The sequence below is a fragment of the Osmerus eperlanus genome, chromosome 13 (assembly GCF_963692335.1).
Source record: "Osmerus eperlanus chromosome 13, fOsmEpe2.1, whole genome shotgun sequence".
NCBI classification, from domain to species: Eukaryota; Metazoa; Chordata; class Actinopteri; order Osmeriformes; family Osmeridae; genus Osmerus; species Osmerus eperlanus.
In genome coordinates this window covers 15522580-15544788 of record NC_085030.1, presented here as the reverse complement: position 1 = coordinate 15544788, position 22209 = coordinate 15522580, and the positions used below count along the sequence as shown (strand labels likewise).

The 22209-nt window shown below is 48.4% G+C and overlaps 2 protein-coding genes across 2 annotated transcripts; one reads left to right on the top strand and one right to left on the bottom strand.

Annotated features, from left to right (window-relative positions):
* The first annotated feature begins 112 nt into the window (after window positions 1–112).
* On the top strand, window positions 113–9211 carry igfbp7 (insulin-like growth factor binding protein 7). The gene is made up of 5 exons (XM_062477145.1): window positions 113–611; window positions 2298–2407; window positions 4870–4974; window positions 6477–6603; window positions 8122–9211. Exons 1-5 carry the CDS (start codon window positions 188–190, stop codon window positions 8142–8144), a joined length of 789 nt encoding a protein of 262 aa, XP_062333129.1. The 5' UTR covers window positions 113–187; the 3' UTR covers window positions 8145–9211.
* On the bottom strand, window positions 8504–21954 carry polr2b (RNA polymerase II subunit B). The gene is made up of 25 exons (XM_062477144.1): window positions 21797–21954; window positions 21233–21305; window positions 20970–21120; window positions 20300–20412; window positions 19777–19996; window positions 19407–19565; window positions 18968–19132; window positions 18519–18715; window positions 18198–18317; window positions 17921–18107; window positions 17318–17461; window positions 15973–16112; window positions 15661–15772; window positions 15385–15539; window positions 14856–15054; window positions 13445–13613; window positions 13191–13287; window positions 12986–13080; window positions 12562–12812; window positions 11795–11884; window positions 11363–11470; window positions 11038–11151; window positions 10684–10844; window positions 10148–10343; window positions 8504–9813 (listed from the first exon to the last, which is right to left on the bottom strand). The coding sequence occupies exons 1-25, from the start codon at window positions 21813–21815 to the stop codon at window positions 9724–9726; spliced, it is 3525 nt and encodes a 1174-aa protein (XP_062333128.1). The 5' UTR covers window positions 21816–21954; the 3' UTR covers window positions 8504–9723.
* Between the last annotated feature and the right edge of the window lie 255 nt (window positions 21955–22209).

Sequence of the window (22209 nt, the reverse complement as noted above, 5' to 3'; positions counted from 1 at the left end):
TTAGCCTACTTCAGAAACCTGAGGGATGTTCCCGTCGTAATGCATGCAAGAGGGAAAAAAGTACAGGACAGATTCTGGACTGGAGGCGTGGTCAGTTACACTTGAACAAAAACTCACATAAGATTTGGGCTGTGTTAGTGTGAGATATTCAAAGTCATACATACAGTCGACACTGGAACTCAGAAAAATGTTGGTGCTATATACCGTTGTAGTGTCCCTGACCATTTTCTCCGCGTCTGCCAACCGTGTGGTGCGTAGCTGCGGCACTTGCGAACCCAGCCTATGCGACCCTCTCCCGGTCGAGGGATGCAAGGCTGGCACCGTTCTTGACTCTTGCGGGTGCTGTTCACTTTGCGCGGCTGGAGAAGGGGAGGCTTGCGGTGGGCGCGGGGCCTCGGTAAAACGTTGTGCGTCTGGACTGGAGTGCGTAAAAAACGACAAGAACAAGAAGACCAAACTCGGCGTTTGCGCCTGCAAAACCAACTACGAAGTGTGCGGCTCTGACGGAGTGACCTATAAAACCGGGTGCGACTTGAAAGCTGCCAGCGCGAAAGCCGTGGAAGAAGAGAAGCCAGAAATCAACGTCCTGAATAAGGGAAAATGCGCGACAGGTAAGGACGGCATGAAGCTGTTTGCGGTCAAATCATAAATCCAGAGTTGTGTCTACGCGCTTGTGAAACGTGGAGAAACACAGGTGCAGTGCATGAAAATAACGGTCTTTACCGTCACTATAATATGGAAGCACAGTGGGTAGGCATTTGGGGATCATTTTGGTTATCTGACGTTTTATCAAATGTAGGCTATATTAAATCAGTTTAGCTTCCCAAAGTTCCATAGTATTGATTTTCTTAAAACTCTAAAATTGCATAACATAACAGAGTATATGTACAGAACTGACTGCCTATACATGAATGAGAGAAAACATTCTAATCCTGGCATGGGTATGGCAGTGAAGAGTTAACACCACCCCTCTTTCTTCTTCTCTGCCAAAACAAACTGTCCTGAAGTCTACCCCAGTTGTGGGTCAGAAGCCACTGGAGGCAGGAGCACTCTGGTGGCTCATCTGTCTGTGTACAGCTGAAGCTTTATCCCAGAGGCCTGGGTTCGATTCCAGCCCGGGCCATTCTCTCCCATCCCCTCTACACTGTCTCTATCCCTGTAAAGCAGAAATTCCCTCAAGTTAAAAAAAAACCACAGACTGAAAGCCGTCTTCCCTGGGTGGCATCTTGTCCGTATAGTCCATGAGCTGACATGTCTGAAATTCCAGCTTCAACAAGAGGGATTTGACATTTTGGAAAAGAGATGGGTTCTTGATCAAACAACACTACCCCGCTTACAAGCACACAGACACACCCTGTTGTTTTAAAACCGAGCCTGTTCAGTGAACCTTCACATGATCCATTATAGCTGCATGCCGGCTCAGGATTAGTCCAGAGAAAAGGGTTTGAGACCCGGGGGGGAACTTCACAGGCTGGCGGAAAAAGTCACGCCACGCCAAACGCCCCAACTGTCTCCTGTTTTGTTTTCTTCCAGCAGGGCAGGGTCAGAGAGCAACTGCATCTACACCCAGCGCCAGGCCCAGGGGTCAGCGTAGAGTAATGCTCTGTTCAAGTTCAAGGCTATCCCTTATGCCTATAGAGTAATGCTCTATTCAAGTTCAAGGCTATCCCTTCCCCCTGTAGAATAATACTGCGTTCAAATTCGAGGCTATCCCTTCCAGCTTCAAATACTCTACCACTGACCCATACCCATCCCCCTTTCCATTGTTGTTCTGATTGAGTAGATTTTACATGTGTTGAAATCTGCAAGCCGTAATACCAGAAAGAAAATTCATTATGTGTCGAAAATGCCAAATGTTCATGGTTCATAGTTTCAACTCAATCTAAAATAACTGAAAGCATGAATAGGATTATTTGTTTAATCTTTGGATGACTTTAATACTGGATGTGTGCAAGTAAAGTGTTTACAGTTAATATTTCACCAGATTCCTAAGTTAGGAATTGCTTTCTTAACCACAAGTAGGGGTGAATAATTATTTACTTAGAGAAGGTCACAAAAATTCCTTTCAGACTTCAGCAGGTTTAGGTATGTGCACATTTACATGACCCAAATTGTCAGCTATAATGTAAGTCATAACAAGCCTTTTCGGAATATCTCTGACATTTTCAGCTTGTCCGAGCTAGCTCCGGTGATTCCACCCTGAGGAGAAGATGAGCTCATGCAGGTAGACCTGGAGACAAACTCCAGCATATTAAATCCTCTCAATCTTCTCTCTCTCTCTATCCTCTTCTCCCCAGCACCTGTCATTGTGACGGCCCCCGGCGAGGTTTACAACGTGACCGGCTCCCAGGTTTTCCTCAGCTGTGAGGCCATCGGTATTCCCACCCCTGTGGTAACCTGGAAGAAGGTGGGACCTGTTAGAGGAGATAACTGTTCATAAAACACCTGCCTGGCTTTGGGTCTCACACATTCTTTTCACTCTCTCTCCTCAATCCTCTCTCGCCTCTCACTCTCCCTTCACACTCTCTCACTCTTTCCTGTCACTCTCTCCTTTCACCCATGAAACCAATCTTTCTACATGAAGGAAGTGGTACCACTACCCTACCTGGCCTTTCGTAAAATATCTGTCCAGACGTTTTTCTCTGTTTTGTTTCACTGGATCTTGGCTCCGTTCCACCACATCTTGACCTTGAGTACTTCTGGCTTGTAAACACAATCTTTTTTTGTTGTGAGAACAGACTGGATATATCCAAATAGATGTTTCCCCTCCCGCACTGGAAGAATGTTGTTATGTCTCATGTAGGAAGCGTACACTTCCTCTTTCCCATTCTGATCCTGAGAGTTGTTCCTACAAGGCCATCGCTCACCGCTTTTATCTGCTGTGTTTTAAGTTAATTTCTCGGGTCACATTCCCCGAGTCCTCCAGCCTTCCTACCGTAGGCTACTGTATAGATACAGTGAGATGTTCATGAATGTTCCAGTCATATCACATTTTATTTGCATAGCCCTTTCAACAAGCAATGTCACAGAGATCTTAACGGATGCCCACAGATCAGCACCCATAACCAATCTAACCCCCCCCCCCCCCCCCAGAGAATATAAGGAAAATCTCCCACCAAAACTCTCAGGGGGGACACAGCGAACGTTCCAGTCTAGCCCTCCGTACATCCACTTCCTCCTCTTGTTTTCTCTGGCTGTGTACACGTCAGAGCAGGCTGTGAGGAGGAAGAGAGGGCTTTGTTACGCCCCCCCCCCCAACACGGACACAATAACACAGGAACCAGAGGACAGGAAGTACTACATTACACCCTGCTATTCTACAGTTCAGACTCGATGCATACACGGACAGTTGAGACTTTATACACCCCGGTCATGTTGTCGCCCTCTGGGGTCAGTCATGTGTGCTTTGAGCCTGGTCTGCAGATCTGCCTGAACCTGACAGAGTTAGCCTACTGTATCTTCTACATGCAAATGAAGGAGACCCTCAGGATTTCTCCTCCAAAGCTTCAAGCTCTTTCAAGAGGAGAATGTTATGGAGACGAGATTAGAGGCCCACCAAGCGAGCACATTCCACATGCATAGCGAAAGGACGGACCCCTCGTTGTGTTTTAATTACTGTAGCTAGCTGAGCTGACGTTGTCAGTTGGGTTTTTTTAGTGTTTTTGTAACATTTATTTAACCAGGCAAGTCATTAAGACCAAGTTCTTATTAACAATGGCAGCCTGGCCAGTGGTTAAAGTCACTTGACGGATAAGGGGAAATACGAATACATACTGTATACAAATAGTTTGTTGGTGAATGTGAGGAACGTTCCTTGGGTGATTTTCTCCAGTAACTCTAGCCGTGAGCCAGCTATGTTCTTTAGGGGACTGTTCTAACAGACCCTGGGTCTCTCCCCAGAGGAGAGCAGAGCAAAGGAGAGCAGAGGAGAGGAGGAGAAAGTGAGGGAGGGAGAAAGACGAGGAAGGATATTTAGTGAATAATGAAGAGAGCAAGTAGAGTCAAGCTAGGAAAAAGACAAACATATTGGGAGAGGAGTGGAGCAGTGTTATAAGAAACTTCAGAGAATATATATGGTGAAGATACTGTTACTGAAAATGTGAGTGACTCTTTCCTGTAGGAGGCAATATTTCCTTCACAGTGAATTACCGTGCTATGAATTCACTCGAAAAAAGCTGCCCAAAGACACTAGAAAAGACTTTTCACTCAACTTCATCATGCTAAGGGGGAAAGGAGGAGGGGAGAGCGCTTCAAATGTGAGATGGATGAAGTGGACCTCACAGGTCGGGTCATGTGTCTGTCATCCTTCATTCCTTCTCTACGTGTATCGAGTCTTGACAAGTCATCCACAGGACCGCTGGGTTTCCCCCCCGATTCTAAATTTCCTTAGCGTCAGTTGGCGGTTTCCATACCCCAGAGCGTTAATGCATGAGCTGAGGTAATTTAAAGAAATAACATTTCGATTCACTTCGACAAGAAACTATTGAATGAAAGCTGTCGAACGTGAATTTCTCTCAATCTCAAGACCCCCATTGTAAGAGACTGCACATAGGCCTACGACTTATTTTTCTTGCTTAATGTAATGCCTGACACATTATTAAGCTTACAGAAAATCCAGTATGAATAGTTGTTTCTGTGAGTTTAGCTTACGTGCCTGTTAGCTGACATGTTACTTTGCAATGTCGCTAGTAAATAGGCGGACTACTGACCGTTCCTTGAATCTGAAATTCTTTAGAACTATAATAGACCACCGAAATACTGTTCGAACCACTCGCTTCTGATCCTTGACCTTCTGCAGTACTTTTTCTATTTAGATAAAAGCGTCAGATGAATACGGGAATGTAAAGTAATTTTTTGTGGCACTTCCAGATCTCCAGCAGTAAGAAGACAGAGCTGCTTCCGGGTGACAGAGACAACCTGGCCATCCAGACTCGAGGAGGCCCAGAGAAGCACGAGGTCACTGGCTGGGTGCTGGTGAGTACAGGCAGGGGCACCGTATAGGGGGGAAAAGTTAGGACAATTGTGGGCGCCTGACAGACAGGTGCCCCAAAAAATAGGTAAACACTAATATAAAATTATATTTTATATAAACCATCATCATTGAGTATATACATTTCAAATATAATAATAACATTAATGATCTCTTTGTTTCTACTTGTTTTTTGCAATAAAAGTTAAATATCCCCTTTGACCAAAAAGTAAACATCCATATTGACCGACCCCCCCCCCCCCCGCCCCTGTTTCTGCATGAAATGGTTTGGTTCTGCCTTAAAGATTTTTTAAATGTTGGCTTTTAATCTTGCATCAAATAGTGAACTGCATACTGTATGCAGACTTGCATGTACAAATCACCAGCAGTAAATATTGTGCCAGTACTAGTATTGAACTTCAAGAAGCAAGACAGTTGCAAGGTCGGATGACTGAGTGGTTAGGGAATCGGGCTACCAATCAGAAGGTTGCCGGTTCGATTCCTGTCTGTGAGGTTATGTCCTTGGGCAAGGCACTTCACCCTACTTGCCTGGGGGGAATGTCTCTGTATTTACTGTAAGTCGCTCTGGATAAGAGGGTCTGCTAAATGACTAAATGTAAATGTAAGTCTTTCATTAGAGTTATGTAAAGCTTTTGATGGGACAGTTAGGTCCTAGAGATGTGGTGACAACAGCTGCGCATCGGGAGCCCAATGAATTTTTTTTGTCATGGGGCCCTAAATTCCTGGCGTTGCCCCTGAGTACAGGGACAACACACACACACACACACACACACACACACACACATATGTAAACATACAGGCACATACACAAATGCGCACACACTTGAGAGCAAAGTAAGCGCGAAACAGCAAATAACCGTTTGGGAGAAGAATTCGGTATCTGTCTACACACCGCAGAACGTTAAATGTTTTACTTAGCTATAGGTCGCTCCAGCTGCCTTCCAGTGTTAACCATTAAAACAGTCTTATTAGAACATTACTCATGTGCCCTCGTCGACTACATCCACAGGAAGTGTGACCGAGACTTGTTTCTGCTGTAGTTAATGAAAAGCAAACATAGTTCAGTCTGGGTCAGCTGGATCTATGTCTCTCGCTGGTGGGGAGTTAACACGCTGGATGTTTGTGCTTGCATAGGGAGTGCGTGCACTCTTCTCCAGGCTGACAAATAATCACAAACAATCTTTCTGCATAAAATGATGCATATACTTGTCGTGATGGTCACACTAGATGGAATAGAAAAGTTGGATGTAGCAATGTTTGTGTTTCGTGCGGGCGTGCTTGCTTGCTTATCACACGGACATCTGGACAAACAAAATTGTTTGATAAGTGGACAAATACTGACTGTTCCATGACTCTGACCACCGAAATACGGTAGAACTACGCTCTTCTGATCCTCGGTCTTCTGCTGCACCTTCTAGACGTACACGTTGTGTACGTGGGTTTGGATAAGCGTCTGGTAAATGAGTAACCGTGGTGTCCCTCTCAGATCTCGCCCCTGACCAAGGAGGAGGAGGGCTCCTACGAGTGCCACGCCACCAACGCCAAGGGAGAGGCGTCCGCCGTGGGTGCCATTCATGTGGTGGAGTCCATCGATGACATTCCTGTCAAGAAAGGTACACACACAAGCACATTCCGCACACACACACATATGTGCAAACGCATACACATTTTCATTTAGTCATTTAGCAGATGCTCTTATCCAGAGCGACTTACAGTAAATACAGGGACATTCTCCCCGAGGCAAGTAGGGTGAAGTGCCTTGCCCGAGGACACAACGTCAGTTGGCATGACCGGGAATCGAACTGGCAACCTTCGGATTACTAGTCCGACTCCCTCACCGCTCAGCCACCTGACTCCCACCTGACACATGCCACACACACACACGTGCATTCACACCAGGCTGACCGGGCTTTCTGTTCCGCCGCCCCCCAGATCTGGAACGCCCTCCCCGACCATCTGAGGGCACCTCAAACCACTGAGACTTTTAAAAAAGGACAAAAAACATTTATTTTTAGCAGATCTTATGAGTTTTAATTATCTAATTGTATTTTATATTGATGTTTTACCTTGTTTTATAATCTAAACTGTAGCACCTTGAGATCTGTTTTCGGATGAAAGGTGCGTTAGAAATAAAATGTATTATTATTATTATTACGCATACGCACACACACAAAAGATCACGCTGAAGCGAGTGTGTATTTATTACAAAGCTGTGGTGCATATCTGTCCTTTGGAAAAGTGCATCTGTATCATCAGTATATCAGTTAGATTAGAATGCAGCTGGTGTGTGTGTTTGCGTACCATTGCGTGTGTGGGGGGGGGGGGGTCTATTTGTTCCGTCTCTGTGGAATTCAGAAGCCTCCCTTAGGTCTTAGGAGCAGCCTGTCTTGTCCAGGCATGTGGAGGAGAGTGACTGGCTGGCTGGTTGACTGGCTGGCTGGTTGACTGGCTATATATCTGCCTGGCTGGTTGACTGGCTGGCTGTATATCTGGCTGGCTGGTTGACTGGCTGGCTATGTATATGGCTCGTTGACTGGCTGGCGATCTATCTGACTGGTTATCTATCTGGCTGGTTGACTGGCTGGCTATATATTTGCCTGGCTTGTTGATTGGCTGGCTGGCTATATATCTGGCTGGCTGGTTGACTGGCTGGCTATATATCTGGCTGGCTGGTTGACTGGCTGACTATATGTCGTGGTAACTAGCTGGCTTGCTAGCTGGCAGGCTGACTAGCTGGCAGGTTGACTAACTGGCTGGCTAGCTCACTCTCAACAGACGTGTCTCGAGGCGTAACTCCCTGCAAGCACTGACACATGCGACCTGAGGGAGTGGATCCTCTGGGCTGCCAAGCTGTGTGTGAACGAGACATCCTGTACATCTCTGAAGGAACGCCCAAAACACCCTTTAGGCAACTTATTTTGTTCACAATGCTGAATGGTGTTTATTAAAAAAATATATATAAAAAAAAAAACGTCCAGGATTTACTTACAAGGTCTACGCTGTAGCCTTCTGTTGTCACTACCAGAGATCTGGAGGGAGTTTGTGTCCGAGGGGGGTATTCTTCGGTAGAGGGAAAGGAAAGTGAAACATGGATCCCAGAACATCACCGTCCTCTACTTGTGTCTTCTCAGTGACCAAGGACGATGAGCTGTGAGCGAGCTGATGTCCCCATGGCAACTCCTGACCGGATCAGGAGGCAGGAGAGGACCTCAACCACCCCCCCAACCACAAACAGGACCAGACCCCAACACTGAACCAGGAAGCCCACCAGGCCTGGTGCTTTCTATCACAAAACATTTTTATTTGATCACTCCATGACATATAAAAAGAGAAAAATGAACTATATTTATAGCTTTTGTACTGATGTTTGGTTGCACCCGTCAAACATTTGACTTACATTTACCGTCACACACATCGTTTATGTAAAAAGGTTGATGTTAAATCATTATTGCTTTATATTATATTCAGAATATATGATGGAATACACAATGTTCTGTCAAACTCACCAAACAAGTATTTTACAAGTCTGCCTCACCCTTGAGCCCCAAAAGATTACGATATATTTGTGAATTATTCCTTTAAATGTTTTTTTTTTTTTAGCTTAGCGGCAGTCTGGGTGCTCAACATAAAATTAGCAGTTTGTTGGTTAAAGCAGGAACAGACAGATACCAAATTAAAACAACTTGTCAACAACACAGCCTGAATGTAAACAGTACAGCCGCCATTCCGTTATTTTCAATGTACAAAACTCAGACTTCCTGTTAAGCACACAAACCATTCTTCCTCGTTAACAGGGCTTGGCAAGCCATGCAGACGTGCTTTTACACGAGCTATTGTACTGAGGGATGGAGACATACACACAGGCAAAACAAACACTCTCGCACTTTGACATAATCCCATCGCTTGCATGCCAAGGGCTTAACAACCAAACCAAACAGAGTTGGATGTCAGTGGTACTGTAAGGCCTTAGTTGAATAAGCAACACATTTGAGATGGTTTGGAAGAGGAGGTGTCTGTGTGAGTAGACACACTATGGGTGCTGTTAGTGGAGTCCTGCAGCTCCAGAGTAGCCTCACTGGATCTGCAGGCTTCGCTCTTCAAGTTTTATTTTTTTCATTCAGACATTGTATGTTAATGTTGTATTCGCTTTGAAAGAAAGGCTTTACTAATACCATGATGTGACTCGTGTCGTATATTACTAATAAACAGATTTGACTTTAAGGTGTTGGTACAGTTATACTGGAAGTGATTGGTTACATGAAAAGGTGAGTTATGAGTAATAAAATATGTTCACAGGAGGTAGCTGTGGCTGCTCAGATAAATTACTGTAATAAAAGCTCTTCACACCCCATTAAAAACAAGTGTTTATTTCTTCTAATTTTACAAAAAACAACAGAGACAAAATGTTACTTTTCATTTCAGTAAAATGATACAAATGCCTTCCAATACATCAAAAAAGGGAAATGACAGTTGGCACTAAAATAAGCCAACTGTTAAGTTTCATTTTACATTCTCTTGATGCACACCTTTCCAATATCCTCTTCTTCCCTCTCTCCCTTTACCTCACCCCGCCATCCATCCCTCCCTCACCCCCGCAATCCATCCCTTCCTCACCCTCTCCCTTCATCCCTCTCACTCTGTGGAGACGATGTCTTTGACATTCCTCCAACACATAATTACGTGCCTAGACGGAGCTCCGCCCCCTAGCTGGTCATCACACGGAGCTCCGCCCCCTAGCTGGTCATCATGCGTGGGGCGATGCTCATGGACATGAGCTCCTGGAACAGCAGCTTGCAGGCGTACGGCATCCTCACCAGCGAGATCTGGAGGACCCAGGAGGGGACAGGGTTAGGGTTGAACATTTCCTGCATTTTCCTTAACCGATAGTTGAACACGTTAGCAAGATATAAATTGCAAGTAATCGATTCATGATTAACATCCCTAGTTACAGCTCAACAGTAGTGGTCCACTCATACAAACACTCATCTACGACTACACAACACAAATGGTCTCTGGATCCATCACTGGAACGGAATAGCTACCAAACCCGAATTAAACATTTGACATGAGGTTTCGTTAATTTAGCAGACCTTTGAATATAGAGCACCCATGCAGCCGTGTCTCTCTTTAAGAGAAGGGCAGTGGGCGAGCCAGTACCTGGGTTTTGTTGCGGCAGCCCCGGCACTCGTAGGTGTGTGTGCGTGTGTTGGCGATGGCCATCAGGCCGCACAGGTTACACACGTGGACCTGGTAGGGGTCGGACGCCTCGAACAGCCTCTCCTTCAGGAACTGAGCGGCTCCGTGGGCGATCTGGCAATCCCGCTCCATCTCTCCGAAACGCAGGCCGCCGTCACTGAGGAGCGGAGAGAGGCGATGGTGAGATACACCCAGAGAGGCGATGGTGAGATACACCCGCATCACAACCCTTCGCATGAAGTATACATACATCTAACGAGAGACAGCACACTTCTATACACATCTAACAATCAGACACTTTATATGTGTGTGTGTATACAGTATATATAAATACACACACACACACTTTAAAGTACCAATGTCCTGTACGCATTTAGCCAACACTTTCATCCAAAAAAGGGGGGGAGGGATTTGAACCTGTGCCCTCATGACCCCCAAATGCTCTAACCCCTGACCCCCGGTAGTGGTGCTGGCCAGCGGTGTCCAGGCAGCCTCACCGTGACCGACCCTCCATGGGCTGCCTGTTGAGGATCTGGACGGGCCCACGGGCACGGGAGTGGATCTTGTCGTCCACCATATGCTTCAGACGCTGGTAGTAGGTGGGCCCGATGAAGATCTGGGAGGTGAGCTTGCGGCCGGTGAAGCCGTTGTACAGCACCTGGTGGAGCAAGACGGAATCAGAGTTAGAACTCAATAACTTAAAATTAAGGATTTAGGGGTTTTGCTTTCAAAATAAACTTGCTTCTTTACCATCATACCCCAGAGACAGAGAGGGAGGGAGAGATAGAGGGATGGATGGAGGCAAAGCTGGAGGGATAGATACAGGTGTTCTCTGGACGGACGGAGCTCACCTCGTTTCCACGGAGATGGTAGCCGTACTCAGACAGAAGGTTGGACACCTTCTGCACGTTCACAGCATCGTTGAAGGGTGTGGCGTCGCCGATCTCACCCTTGTTTGCAGACACCTGGAGGGACAGAGACACAGGGAGGATGAGAGAGAGACAGGGAGGATGAGAGAGAGACAGGGAGGATGAGAGAGAGACAGGGAGGATGAGAGACAGGGAGGATGAGAGAGACAGGGAGGATGAAAGAGAGACAGGGAGGATGAGAGAGAGACAGGGAGGATGACCGAGAGCGACCAACAGATTATCTTAGAGACCAATAAGATGACAGTACCTTGCCCTGGAGACACTCGATCAAATGGCCAACTGTCATTCTGGAGGGGATGGCGTGGGGGTTGATGATGATGTCTGGGGTGATGCCCTCGCACGTGAATGGCATGTCCTAAGGAGAGAGGGGGGGGGCGGGGGGGAGGGAGAGAGAGAGAGAGAGAGAGAGAGAGAGAGAGAGAGAGAGAGAGAGAGAGAGAGAGAGAGAGAGAGAAAGGGAGACAAAGAGAGGGAGAGGCAGAGAGAGAGGAGACAAAGAGAAGTAGGGAGAAAGGGACAGAGAAAGGAGACAACAGGTTCACTCTCTAATGGTCCCAAACCAGTTTCGGAGGCATATTATCTTTCACAAACGTGATATGTGAAACCCCAGTCTCTCCCCGCTCAGCTGCAGACTGTGCAGCACACCTTCAGGGGGCGAACCACTGTGTGGACTCTTTACCTCCTGTCTGTACTGGATCCCACAGGTCCCCTTCTGTCCATGCCGACTGGCAAACTTGTCACCGATCTGAGGAATACGAACCGAGCGGACCTGCAGGAAACGACAGATCACGTTTAGGGCCAGACGAGAGCAGAGGGCCTCTGAGTCTCTGGGGAGCCCACAGCCCGAGCAGAGGGCCTCTGAGTCTCTGGGGAGCCCACAGCCCCGAGGCTGCAGAAATAAACACCCTGTCAGCCGAGCGCACGCAGCCAGGCCATCTGTCATGGCTGCCACATCAGGGAGCCAGGCATGTGTGCTCACCTCAGGGGTGATTGACTGAGGTTGCTGTCACTGGGAGAGAATGCTGCCTGGAGCAGTCAGATTAGGGCGTATTCAAACCTGTCCATACCCTGTCTGTCATACATGCCTAACCTTTACCTGGGACTCTGTCAGAAGCTGTCAGCCTGGGTGATTTGTTACCTGAGTTTACAACCTGATGCTCTTTGGATACACGGTCATACAAACAGGAAAGGTGCCATGATAGTTACATGCCATTTTGACTCGAATTGGGAATAACTAAAAGAAGAGAAAAAGTTACATTCCACAAACAAGTTTGAGTTTCCTTGACTCCCAAGATCAGACTTCACCAGCAGGGTCAGAAGCCCAAACATTGGATAAAAGCGTCTGCTACAAGAAGAAAAACAAACCCTCTTAAGAACGTGCCTCGCCAACTCACACAACCCTTAAAACAGACCCCATCCTGTCCCCCCGTAAAGCGGACTTCTCACCCTGATCTTGCAGAACTTGTAGCCCTCCTGGTTGAGGGTGACCATGACCTGGTCCACGATGCCCGTCTCGCTGGTGCGGAGGAAGGTGCTGCAGTCCCTCTTGGTGTAGCGGCGGTTGGTGCTGTCCAGCTCGTCATCGTTCTCCGGCAGCGTCACCGTCTTGCCGATGATGACGTCCTCGCCGGACACTCGCACGCCGGGCGCGATCAGCCCGTCGTCGTCCAGCTTGTCGTAGATGGCGTGTCTCATCCCTGGGAGGAAGGGGAGGGAGGGAGTGTGTCGGTTAAGGCATGCTTTATCGTGTGAGAACCTCTAATGGTACACAAAAGCTCTTAGTTTACACCTTAGTCACAGCTATAGAAATCCCCAAACAAAGCAGGGAGGTCAGGTTTCTCTCAGAGCTGTGTCAGAGCTCGGTACCTACCCTGACAGGTCTCTCTGGTGGGCTTCTCAAAGATCTCCTCCTGCTCAAAGCCCTTCTTCGACTCCTGTTCTTTGTAGGAGCGGTAGAACACAGACCTGGAACACACACACACACACACACATCAATATGGGTTGGTTCCTGACAGGATGTTTAAATGCAGGGGTGGGTTGTATTCTGTGAGATAAAGATCATACACGACACACACCTGAAGAATCCCCGGTCCACAGCAGATCTGTTCATGATGACAGAGTCCTCCTGGTTGTATCCAGTATATGAGGCAATAGCCACAATAGAGTTGATCCCTGCATAGGTCATACAGAGGTCATATAGAGATCATACAGAGGTCATACATCACAACCAGGCAGGTCTCCTACAGCCTCAATGAAAACTACCCTAAAACCAAACTGTCTCCCCAGTTCCCTCTCCCCCTGGCCTGCCCCCAGCCCTCCCCTCTCTGACCTGCAGGCAGCTCTCTGAAGCGGAGGTACTCCATGGAGCGGGTGGTGACCAGGGGCTTCTGGGGGTAGTACAGCACGTGGGCCAGGGTGTCCATGCGCACGTGGAAGTTGGTGATGTACACTCCCATGGCCTGCTTCCCCATGGCAGACTGGTACGTGTTCCTGGGGGACTGGGGACACCAGAGAGAATCACATCCTACCCCTCCAGATTTACAATTGTGGTTCTACCTGGTGGTGGTTCTACCTGGTGGTGGTTCTACCTGGTGGTGGCCCTACCTGGTGGTGGCCCTACCTGGTGGTGGTCCTACCTGGTGGTGATCCTATCTGGTGGTGGTCCTACCTGGTGGTGGTTCTACCTGGTGGTGGTTCTACCTGGTGGTGGTCCTACCTGGTGGTGGTCCTACCTGGTGGTGGTCCTACCTGGTGGTGGTCCTACCTGGTGGTGGTCCTACCTGGTGGTGGTTCTACCTGGTGGTGGTTCTACCTGGTGGTGGTTCTACCTGGTGGTGGTTCTACCTGGTGGTGGTTCTACCTGGCGGTGGTTCTACCTGGCGGTGGTTCTACCTGGTGGTGGTCCTACCTGGTGGTGGTTCTACCTGGTGGTGGTTCTACCTGGTGGTGGTTCTACCTGGTGGTGGTTCTACCTGGTGGTGATCCTACCTGGTGGTGGTCCTACCTGGTGGTGGTTCTACCTGGTGGTGGTTCTACCTGGTGGTGGTCCTACCTGGTGGTGGTTCTACCTGGTGGTGGTTCTACCTGGTGGTGGTTCTACCTGGTGGTGGTTCTACCTGGTGGTGGTTCTACCTGGTGGTGGTCCTACCTGGTGGTGGTTCTACCTGGTGGTGGTTCTACCTGGTGGTGGTTCTACCTGGTGGTGGTTCTACCTGGTGGTGATCCTACCTGGTGGTGGTCCTACCTGGTGGTGGTTCTACCTGGTGGTGGTTCTACCTGGTGGTGGTTCTACCTGGTGGTGGTTCTACCTGGTGGTGGTTCTACCTGGTGGTGGTCCTACCTGGTGGTGGTCCTACCTGGTGGTGGTTCTACCTGGTGGTGGTCCTACCTGGTGGTGGTTCTACCTGGTGGTGGTCCTACCTGGTGGTGGTCCTACCTGGTGGTGGTCCTACCTGGTGGTGGTCCTACCTGGTGGTGGTCCTACCTGGTGGTGGTTCTACCTGGTGGTGGTCCTACCTGGTGGTGGTCCTACCTGGTGGTGGTTCTACCTGGTGGTGGTCCTACCTGGTGGTGGTTCTACCTGGTGGTGGTCCTACCTGGTGGTGGTTCTACCTGGTGGTGGTTCTACCTGGTGGTGGTCCTACCTGGTGGTGGTTCTACCTGGTGGTGGTTCTACCTGGTGGTGGTCCTACCTGGTGGTGGTCCTACCTGGTGGTGGTCCTACCTGGTGGTGGTCTTACCTGGTTGTGGTCAGGGAAGGGGATGATGGAGGCGCACACCCCCAGGATCATGGAGGGGTGGATCTCACAGTGGGTGTAAGTGGAGCAGTAGGCCACGCCCTTCTCCTGGAGGTCGTCAGGGGTCATGGCCAGCATCACCGTCTCCTCCTCCAGGGTGTCGATGTACTCCACCACCCCACTGGCCACCAGGTCCTGCCAGCTGGGGAGACACACAACCCTCAATATCATCCTCTAACATCATCCCTCAATATCATCTCTCAATATCATCCTCTAACATCATCCCTCAATATCATCCTCTAACATCATCCCTCAATATCATCTCTCAATATCATCCTCTAACATCATCCCTCAATATCATACTCTAACATCATTGTCCTCTAACACTGTGCTCAATATCTTCCCCTAACATCATCCTCAATATCATCCTCTAACATCATCCTCTAACATCATCCTCTAACATCATCCTCTAACATCATCCTCTAACATCATCCTCTAACATCATCCTCTAACATGGCCTCCCAGGACCCACCTGTAGTTGTTGTACTCTCTCTCCTTCAGCTGGTCGATGTGTCTCCTCTTCAGCAGCAGCTTCTGTTTCTCTACGATCAGCAGGGGGCGACAGATCCTGCCTGCGTCCGTGTAGATCCTGATCTCCCTCTCTCTGATGTCCCTGATCATGGACACCTGGACACACAGACACACACACAGTCCATAACCAGGAAATCACACCACACACACAGCTCAGCCGGTCTGCCGTCCTCCAGACAGGGGCTGCCGTCCCGTTGGGGAGGGTTTGTATTTTCACCTCAGATACGATGATGTCCATCTGCCTCCTCAGTTTCCTCAAGGTGTTCATCAGCTGCTCTGGGTCTTTGTGGATCCCCACCCAGCAGCCGTTCACAAAGATCTTGGTGGCGCTGAGAGGGTGAAGGGAGAACACAAGCTGCTTTAATATACTGACCAGGTACGATCAACAGCTCACTGTACCATCAGATGGTCTGTTATCATTCTAATGATACACCCCTGACAATAATACTCATAGACAAGCGTCCATTTCTGTTTCAGCCTGGTTCTGGTGTGGTGCTGCCACCTGGTGGCGGAGGCGTGTACTACTCACTCAGCAATGGCGGCTGGTGAGATCTCCTCCAGGTTCTCCATGCTCCACTCCTCCAGGAACTCCAGGATGGGCGAGGGCTGCGAGCCCACAGAGATGTAGGCCATGAGGGCCAGGTTCTTCACTAGCCCTACAGCGTGGCCCTGCGAGGGGGGAACACACACACCTGCTGTTAACAGGAGCAGTGCCTGTGAGTAGCTTCGTAGGAGAGCTGGGTTCAGAAGTGTGCTGGGGGGTGGGTGTAGTGTGGCTGGTGGAGTATCAGACTGCAGGTGGAAGGATGTGGTTATCGTGTCTGGTGAATACAGACCGTTCCTTGGCTCTGACCGATCAAAATACTGTTTGAATTCCTCACTTGCTTGATATCCATGCTGTATTTTAGATATGCACTGTGTGTGTGTGTGTGTGTGTACCTTTACAGTGCGTTCACACTGCAGCGGAGCGGGCGGCGCGTGGCGTCGGCTTCCAATTCATTTTCAATGAAACCAGGCGTTGACGCTCGCGTAGGGCATTGTGGGAAGGCGAGCGGAGCGGAGCGGAGCGTTGCAAGTTGGATTTTCTCAACTTTATGTAAATGAGGAGCGTGAAAACGCTAGCGTTGGCCAATCGGATTGGTTTCTTGTTTCTTGTAACGTAGCAACTGTTCGTCATGGTAAACATTTCTAGGTTTGACAATTTCAAGATGGAGGAGAAACTTTTCGTATGTGTCTGCACACCCAGTTCTGTTCAGAACAAAGTTACTAATGTGACGAGCCTGAATTTAAAGATTACATTAAACTAATAATGCATGGTGCATGGTTGCCGATGTCGTCATTGTTCCTAGTGTGTTTTTATAGCCTACTTTTAAATGTAGTCGTCACATTACGTGACTGTTCTGTGCCACTGCTAGCTCGCTAGCCCAGCCTACAAACGACTGGTTGAGTGACCGGTGGCGTAACATGTATTCTACTGTAATCTTGCACTAGTAAAATCTTGCACTTACATAAATGTTGTGTAAAAGTGGTATTTTGATCGATATTGTGAGTACATTAACCCAAATCTGCACGCTTGGCCATGACTACAACAGTGACCTTAGAGAACTACAACTCTGTATTAACTTGTCTAACACGCCCCCGAGCGTGGTGTACTGTGGGAAGGCAAGCGATGCAGAGCGTTAAAAAACTCTGCAGTGTGAACGCACTGTAAGATAAAAGCATCTAAATGAGTACAAATATAATTAAAGAGAAAACATTAAGAAAAAAAAAGAGAAAACTTCCAAGACAGTGACACCAAGCCTTAACCACGAGGCCCGGGTTAAACCCCACCTCAGCCCTGACCAGTGAGGAGGCATGGGGGGGGGGCAGCCTACCTCCGGGGTCTCTGCAGGACACACCATCCCCCACAGGGTGTTGTGGAGCTGCCGGGGCTTGGCCAGCTTGCCGTCCCGGCCGATGGGGGAGTTGACGCGCCGGAGATGGGAGAGGGTGGAGGCGAAGGTCAGCCGGTTCAACACCTACAAGACAGAGGCAGAGGAGAGGCAGAGGAGAGTTGGAGCGCTGCTGGCTCGGGTGGAGACAGACAAGACAACATGCTATTAATGTACACATCTTAATGTACACACTGACTGAGGCCGGATTATCTAGACTAACAGCTCTGAGATACCCCATCCCTGTATCTCCTACCTGAGATACCCCAGCCCTGTATCTCCTACCTGAGATACCCCAGCCCTGTATCTCCTACCTGAGATACCCCAGCCCTGTATCTCCTACCTGAGATACCCCAGCCCTGTATCTCCTACCTGAGATACCCCAGCCCTGTATCTCCTACCTGAGATACCCCAGCCCTGTATCTCCTACCTGAGATACCCCAGCCCTGTATCTCCTACCTGAGATACCCCAGCCCTGTATCTCCTACCTGAGATACCCCAGCCCTGTATCTCCTACCTGAGATACCCCAGCCCTGTATCTCCTACCTGAGATACCCCAGCCCTGGCCTGATGGGCCTTCTTCACGTCGCCCCAGTTCCCCGTGGCCAGGGAGTACTTGAGCCCGTCAGAGATGATGCGAGTCTTGATGGCCAGTTCCAGGTTGAAGTCCTTCCCTCGGTCGATGAACTTCTGGGCGTAGATCCTGATCTCCTTCAGCAAGTTCTTAAACATTCTGGGTTTTATGAAGTAAAAACGGATCTTGGTTAGTCCTTCGCAGATGTTTGGCTGAGGGAGAGCTGTGATTGGCTGAGTGAGATCTTACCCTCTGAACAGGAAGGCCAACAATGGACCAGCCAGGTCCAACCTCTTGTTGCCATAGTGATCTCTGTCGTCCAGCTCTCTCCTCCCCAGGGCTGCCAGGAGGAGTCTGTGTACCATATACCTGCACACACACACACACACACACACACACACACACAGGTTCAAATGTCTCTCTGTATGCCGCTTTGGGTACAAGAGTCTGGTTAAGCTGGTTATAGGTGATGATCTCAGCTGTGAAGCCCTCTGACACACCGCCTCTATAAAGGGCTATACAAATAAAGTTTGACTTGAGATGTAAACACAACATTATTCCACCCCTCACCCTAGGAAGTAGGCCTTCTTGGTCTCGCAGAAGTCGCTGACTCCCACGTGAGGCAGCACCTCCTTCTGCAGCACCTCCTTGGCGTACTTGATCCTCCTCTCCTTGGTGACGCCAGGCTTGGCTCCTCGGGAGCCAATGAAGTTGAGAGCCACGTTCTGCTCCTGGATCACGAAGGCCTCGTCCAGGGACGGCTTCACCTGCACAGAGGCCACGGGAGAGGCAGGGAGGGACAGGAGAGGCATAAGAGAGGCAGGGAGGGAGACAGAGTAGAGGCAGGGAGAGACAGGAAGTCACAGGTGAGGCAGGGAGGCATAGGAGTCAGAGAGACATAGGAGTGGCCAGGAGGATTAAGGATTCTGTTTCTTAAAAAGGAAAAGGTAATATGGCATCTGCTAAATGTTGTCATGCAAATCGTTTTCATTCCAACAATCTGGGGTTTGTTTCAATACCATCTCCATCATCTCAGGGTCATCAAAGTCATAGATGATGTGTTCCAGGATGTCCCTGTCAGACACAAAGCCCAGGGCACGGAAAACGATGATGATGGGCACTTCCTGTCTGATGTAAGGCAGGGTGGAGACGATCCTCTGACCAATGGCACTCTTCTTCACTCCCTGGAAGACACGCCCACACCGGTAAACAGACGGTTAGTGGTGCTATGAAGGAACAGGAACAGGAACTAAACAGGAAACAGGCCGTGCTTCAGCCATTTGTATGTAGAGATGGAGAGAGAGATAGCCAAACAGACAGAAATAGATAAGATATATGAAGATAGAAAAGATGGCTTGATAAGATGACTAGATGAGATGGCTAGATGAGACAGTCAGACAGGACTGGGTGGAGGTAGGGTGGAGGTCTCCACAGGAGGGCAGCTGTGCGGTCTCTCACCTGTCCTCCTCTGGCCATCATGCTGACCCAGATGGAGCTGGTGGGGCGGGAGGAGTTCTCCAGGCAGGAGCGACACTCCCCTGTGTAGGCATACTTGGAGTCCTTCTTGGCGAACACGTACACAGTGTTGGTGGCCATCTTCTCCTGGGCGATCAGAACCTGCCGGAACCCACAGAGAATCGTTAATTGTTGGTTGAAAGGCCCAGGGACGATTCGATTGAGACGATCTATGGGACAAGTTGAAAACACTAATCCATCTGTCCCTCCCTCTTTACCTCTCCTTCCCTCCCCAACTCTCAGCCTCTCCCTCCCCCCCCCCATATGTCTCTCCATCCCTCCCTCCCTCTCTGCATCTCCCCCCTCCTCCTACCTTCTCAGAGCCGTTGATGATGAAGTATCCTCCGGGGTCCAGAGGGCACTCGTTGAGCTCGCAGAGATCTCGGTCGGTCAGGCCGCTGAGCAGGCAGTAGGTGGACCTCAACATGATGGGGATCTTCCCGATGAAGGTCTTCTGGTGCTGGGTCAGCAGCTGGTCCTCGCCCTCCTTGATGATGGTCTTGGTGATGTCCACGTACAGGGGAGCAGAGTACCTGCACGGGATACGAGGGGTCAAAGGTCATTTCATTAATTTTCATTTATGAGGGGTCAAAGGTCAACTTAGTCTATGTCAAACTTAGTCTATTCATTCAGAAGACTTTTTACGCCAAATAATGTTTTCCCCCCTCCATTGTGACATGAAATTCTATTTATTTACATCCATTTAAAAGGCCCCTGTGTATTTTGTATACGCCATTGTGGTCCAGCCGACTGCGTTTATGATACTGGTGTTGCCACAGACGGCTGTGAATCACAGCGTCAACGGGGGATGAAGGAGGGGAGGCAGGCAGACGTACGTGAGGTTTCGGAGTCTGGCCTCGTTGGGCATCATGGGCGAGGGGGCTCCATCCCTCTCCCAGTGGGTGGGCTTGGACAGGTAGATCTGCTCGAACTTCAGCAGGTACCGAGGCTGCGGAGACACAACTTGTTATTCAGACGGGCCGGCGGGGTTACAGGATGGAGGGACACATCTCTGCACAGCGTATACCTCCAACAGGCCTTGTGAGATGACCTTTGACCTTGTGAGGGATGGCCTCCGACTCAATGAAGTTGGTCACGGGGTCAAACATATGGAAACTAAATTGTTATTCTAAATGTTTAACCTTTTTTTTTTATTGTAATTTTTTAAATATATTATATACAGTACCAGTCAAAAGTTTGGACACAACTTTTGACTGGCACTGTATATCCTTAACACAATGTTTTTATCTTTATATATTTGACTACTATGTTTGTCTGCACCAACACCACAAGAGCAAATTCTTGTATGTAAAAGATTAACCACCGAAATACAGTAGAGCTGCAATTCCGATCCTTTATCTTCTGCTGTACTGTGTAAATGCACTTGTGTGTCGCTTTGGACAAAAGCGTCTGAATGAAGCTGAAGGAATAACATGTCACTAAAATGCTCCAGAGACCCAGCGCTGAGTCATGTGTGTTGCATGTGTGTTGCGGCTGGTCGCTCACCGGCTCTTCGACCTCTCCTGACGTGTGTTGGGCCTCAGCCTGCAGGTCGATGGGAGGGGCATCCTCCACGATCCTCTGCACGGACATCTGGATGAACTCGTCAAAGGAGTCCAGCTGCTGCCGCACCAAGCCCTTCTCATCGAAGTAGGAGCTGGGGGGGATTACGGACATTTCAGACAGGTGGATATATTGATGTGGAAAAGTAAAGAAAGTGCGTTTACTTCTTATCGCGATTTTATGAGTTTGTGTAGCGCTTTTTTAACCTGATGACAATCCAGCAGGCTTCCTGCCACAAATCTGGTGTGATTTCATCTTCATCTTCATCATATTGGATATCTAAATATCATGACAAAACAAATACATTTTCCTTCTGAAATGACAAGCAAGATAGGGTCACCGTGAAAAAATATTACGTTAATACCCCCATGTTTTATGTATTTATATAGATAACTAGCTAGGTAACTGTAATGTAACTAAGGATATATTTCGATTTAGCTAACTCTCATGCAGGTCAAACAAACTTGAAACCGCTAGACTACGTTAGCTAGAGCTAGCTAGCCTACGTAAGTGGAGCTACATAAGTACAGTACACACAGTTGCTGAGCCACTGTATAGATCAATATACGTAGTCACGGGAAACACCAGGGTTCAGGTGCTAGATCGGCGCCAGTTATTTATTTCTTTAATCGACATACTGTATTTAGCACTACATAACTCTCATTGATGCGGTACTGGCGCCATATTAGCTTCCCCATAACGTTAGGCTAATGACTTCATATAACACTGTAAAATGCATTGGTCAAATATACGTCAACGTCAAAACTCACCCTCATCTTGATCATACATCACTGAACCCTAAATATTCCCGTTAATACGCAGAAACGTATAATATACGCAGAATTGTATGTGATTGTTTCAACAGTGTGCTTAACGTTGGCTAACGTTATGCACTCTGCTAGCTACTAAGCTAAACGTACACAAAAAGATGTCCGCTTCTTCAACGTCATTTCCTGTACATTGGTATTTTGATATGCAATTTATGTATATTTAAGTAACTTACGGCTCCTCCATTTTCATAAATATACAGATATTATATATAACATTAAAACCTACATTTACATATATTAACTACCTAAAATCAGATTCTAAACAAACATGTAAACTCACATTTTCCTACGTCATATCCGTGCAGGATATCAATGGATGCTGACAGCAACTCACGTGTTTATCCAAAATCTCC

What these genes read in the sequence shown, in the direction of transcription:
- igfbp7 (XM_062477145.1), top strand. Translation starts at nt 188, where the DNA reads ATGTTGGTGCTATATACCGTTGTAGTGTCCCTGACCATTTTCTCCGCG. An exon ending in CTGTGGTAACCTGGAAGAAG is followed by an intron (nt 2,408 to 4,869) that starts GTGGGACCTGTT and finishes TGGCACTTCCAG; the next exon opens with ATCTCCAGCAGTAAGAAGAC. An exon ending in AGGTCACTGGCTGGGTGCTG is followed by an intron (nt 4,975 to 6,476) that starts GTGAGTACAGGC and finishes TGTCCCTCTCAG; the next exon opens with ATCTCGCCCCTGACCAAGGA.
- polr2b (XM_062477144.1), bottom strand. An exon ending in CTTCAGAGAGCTGCCTGCAG is followed by an intron (nt 13,288 to 13,444) that starts GTCAGAGAGGGG and finishes TGACCTATGCAG; the next exon opens with GGATCAACTCTATTGTGGCT. An exon ending in GGATCCAGTACAGACAGGAG is followed by an intron (nt 11,471 to 11,794) that starts GTAAAGAGTCCA and finishes CTCTCTCCTTAG; the next exon opens with GACATGCCATTCACGTGCGA.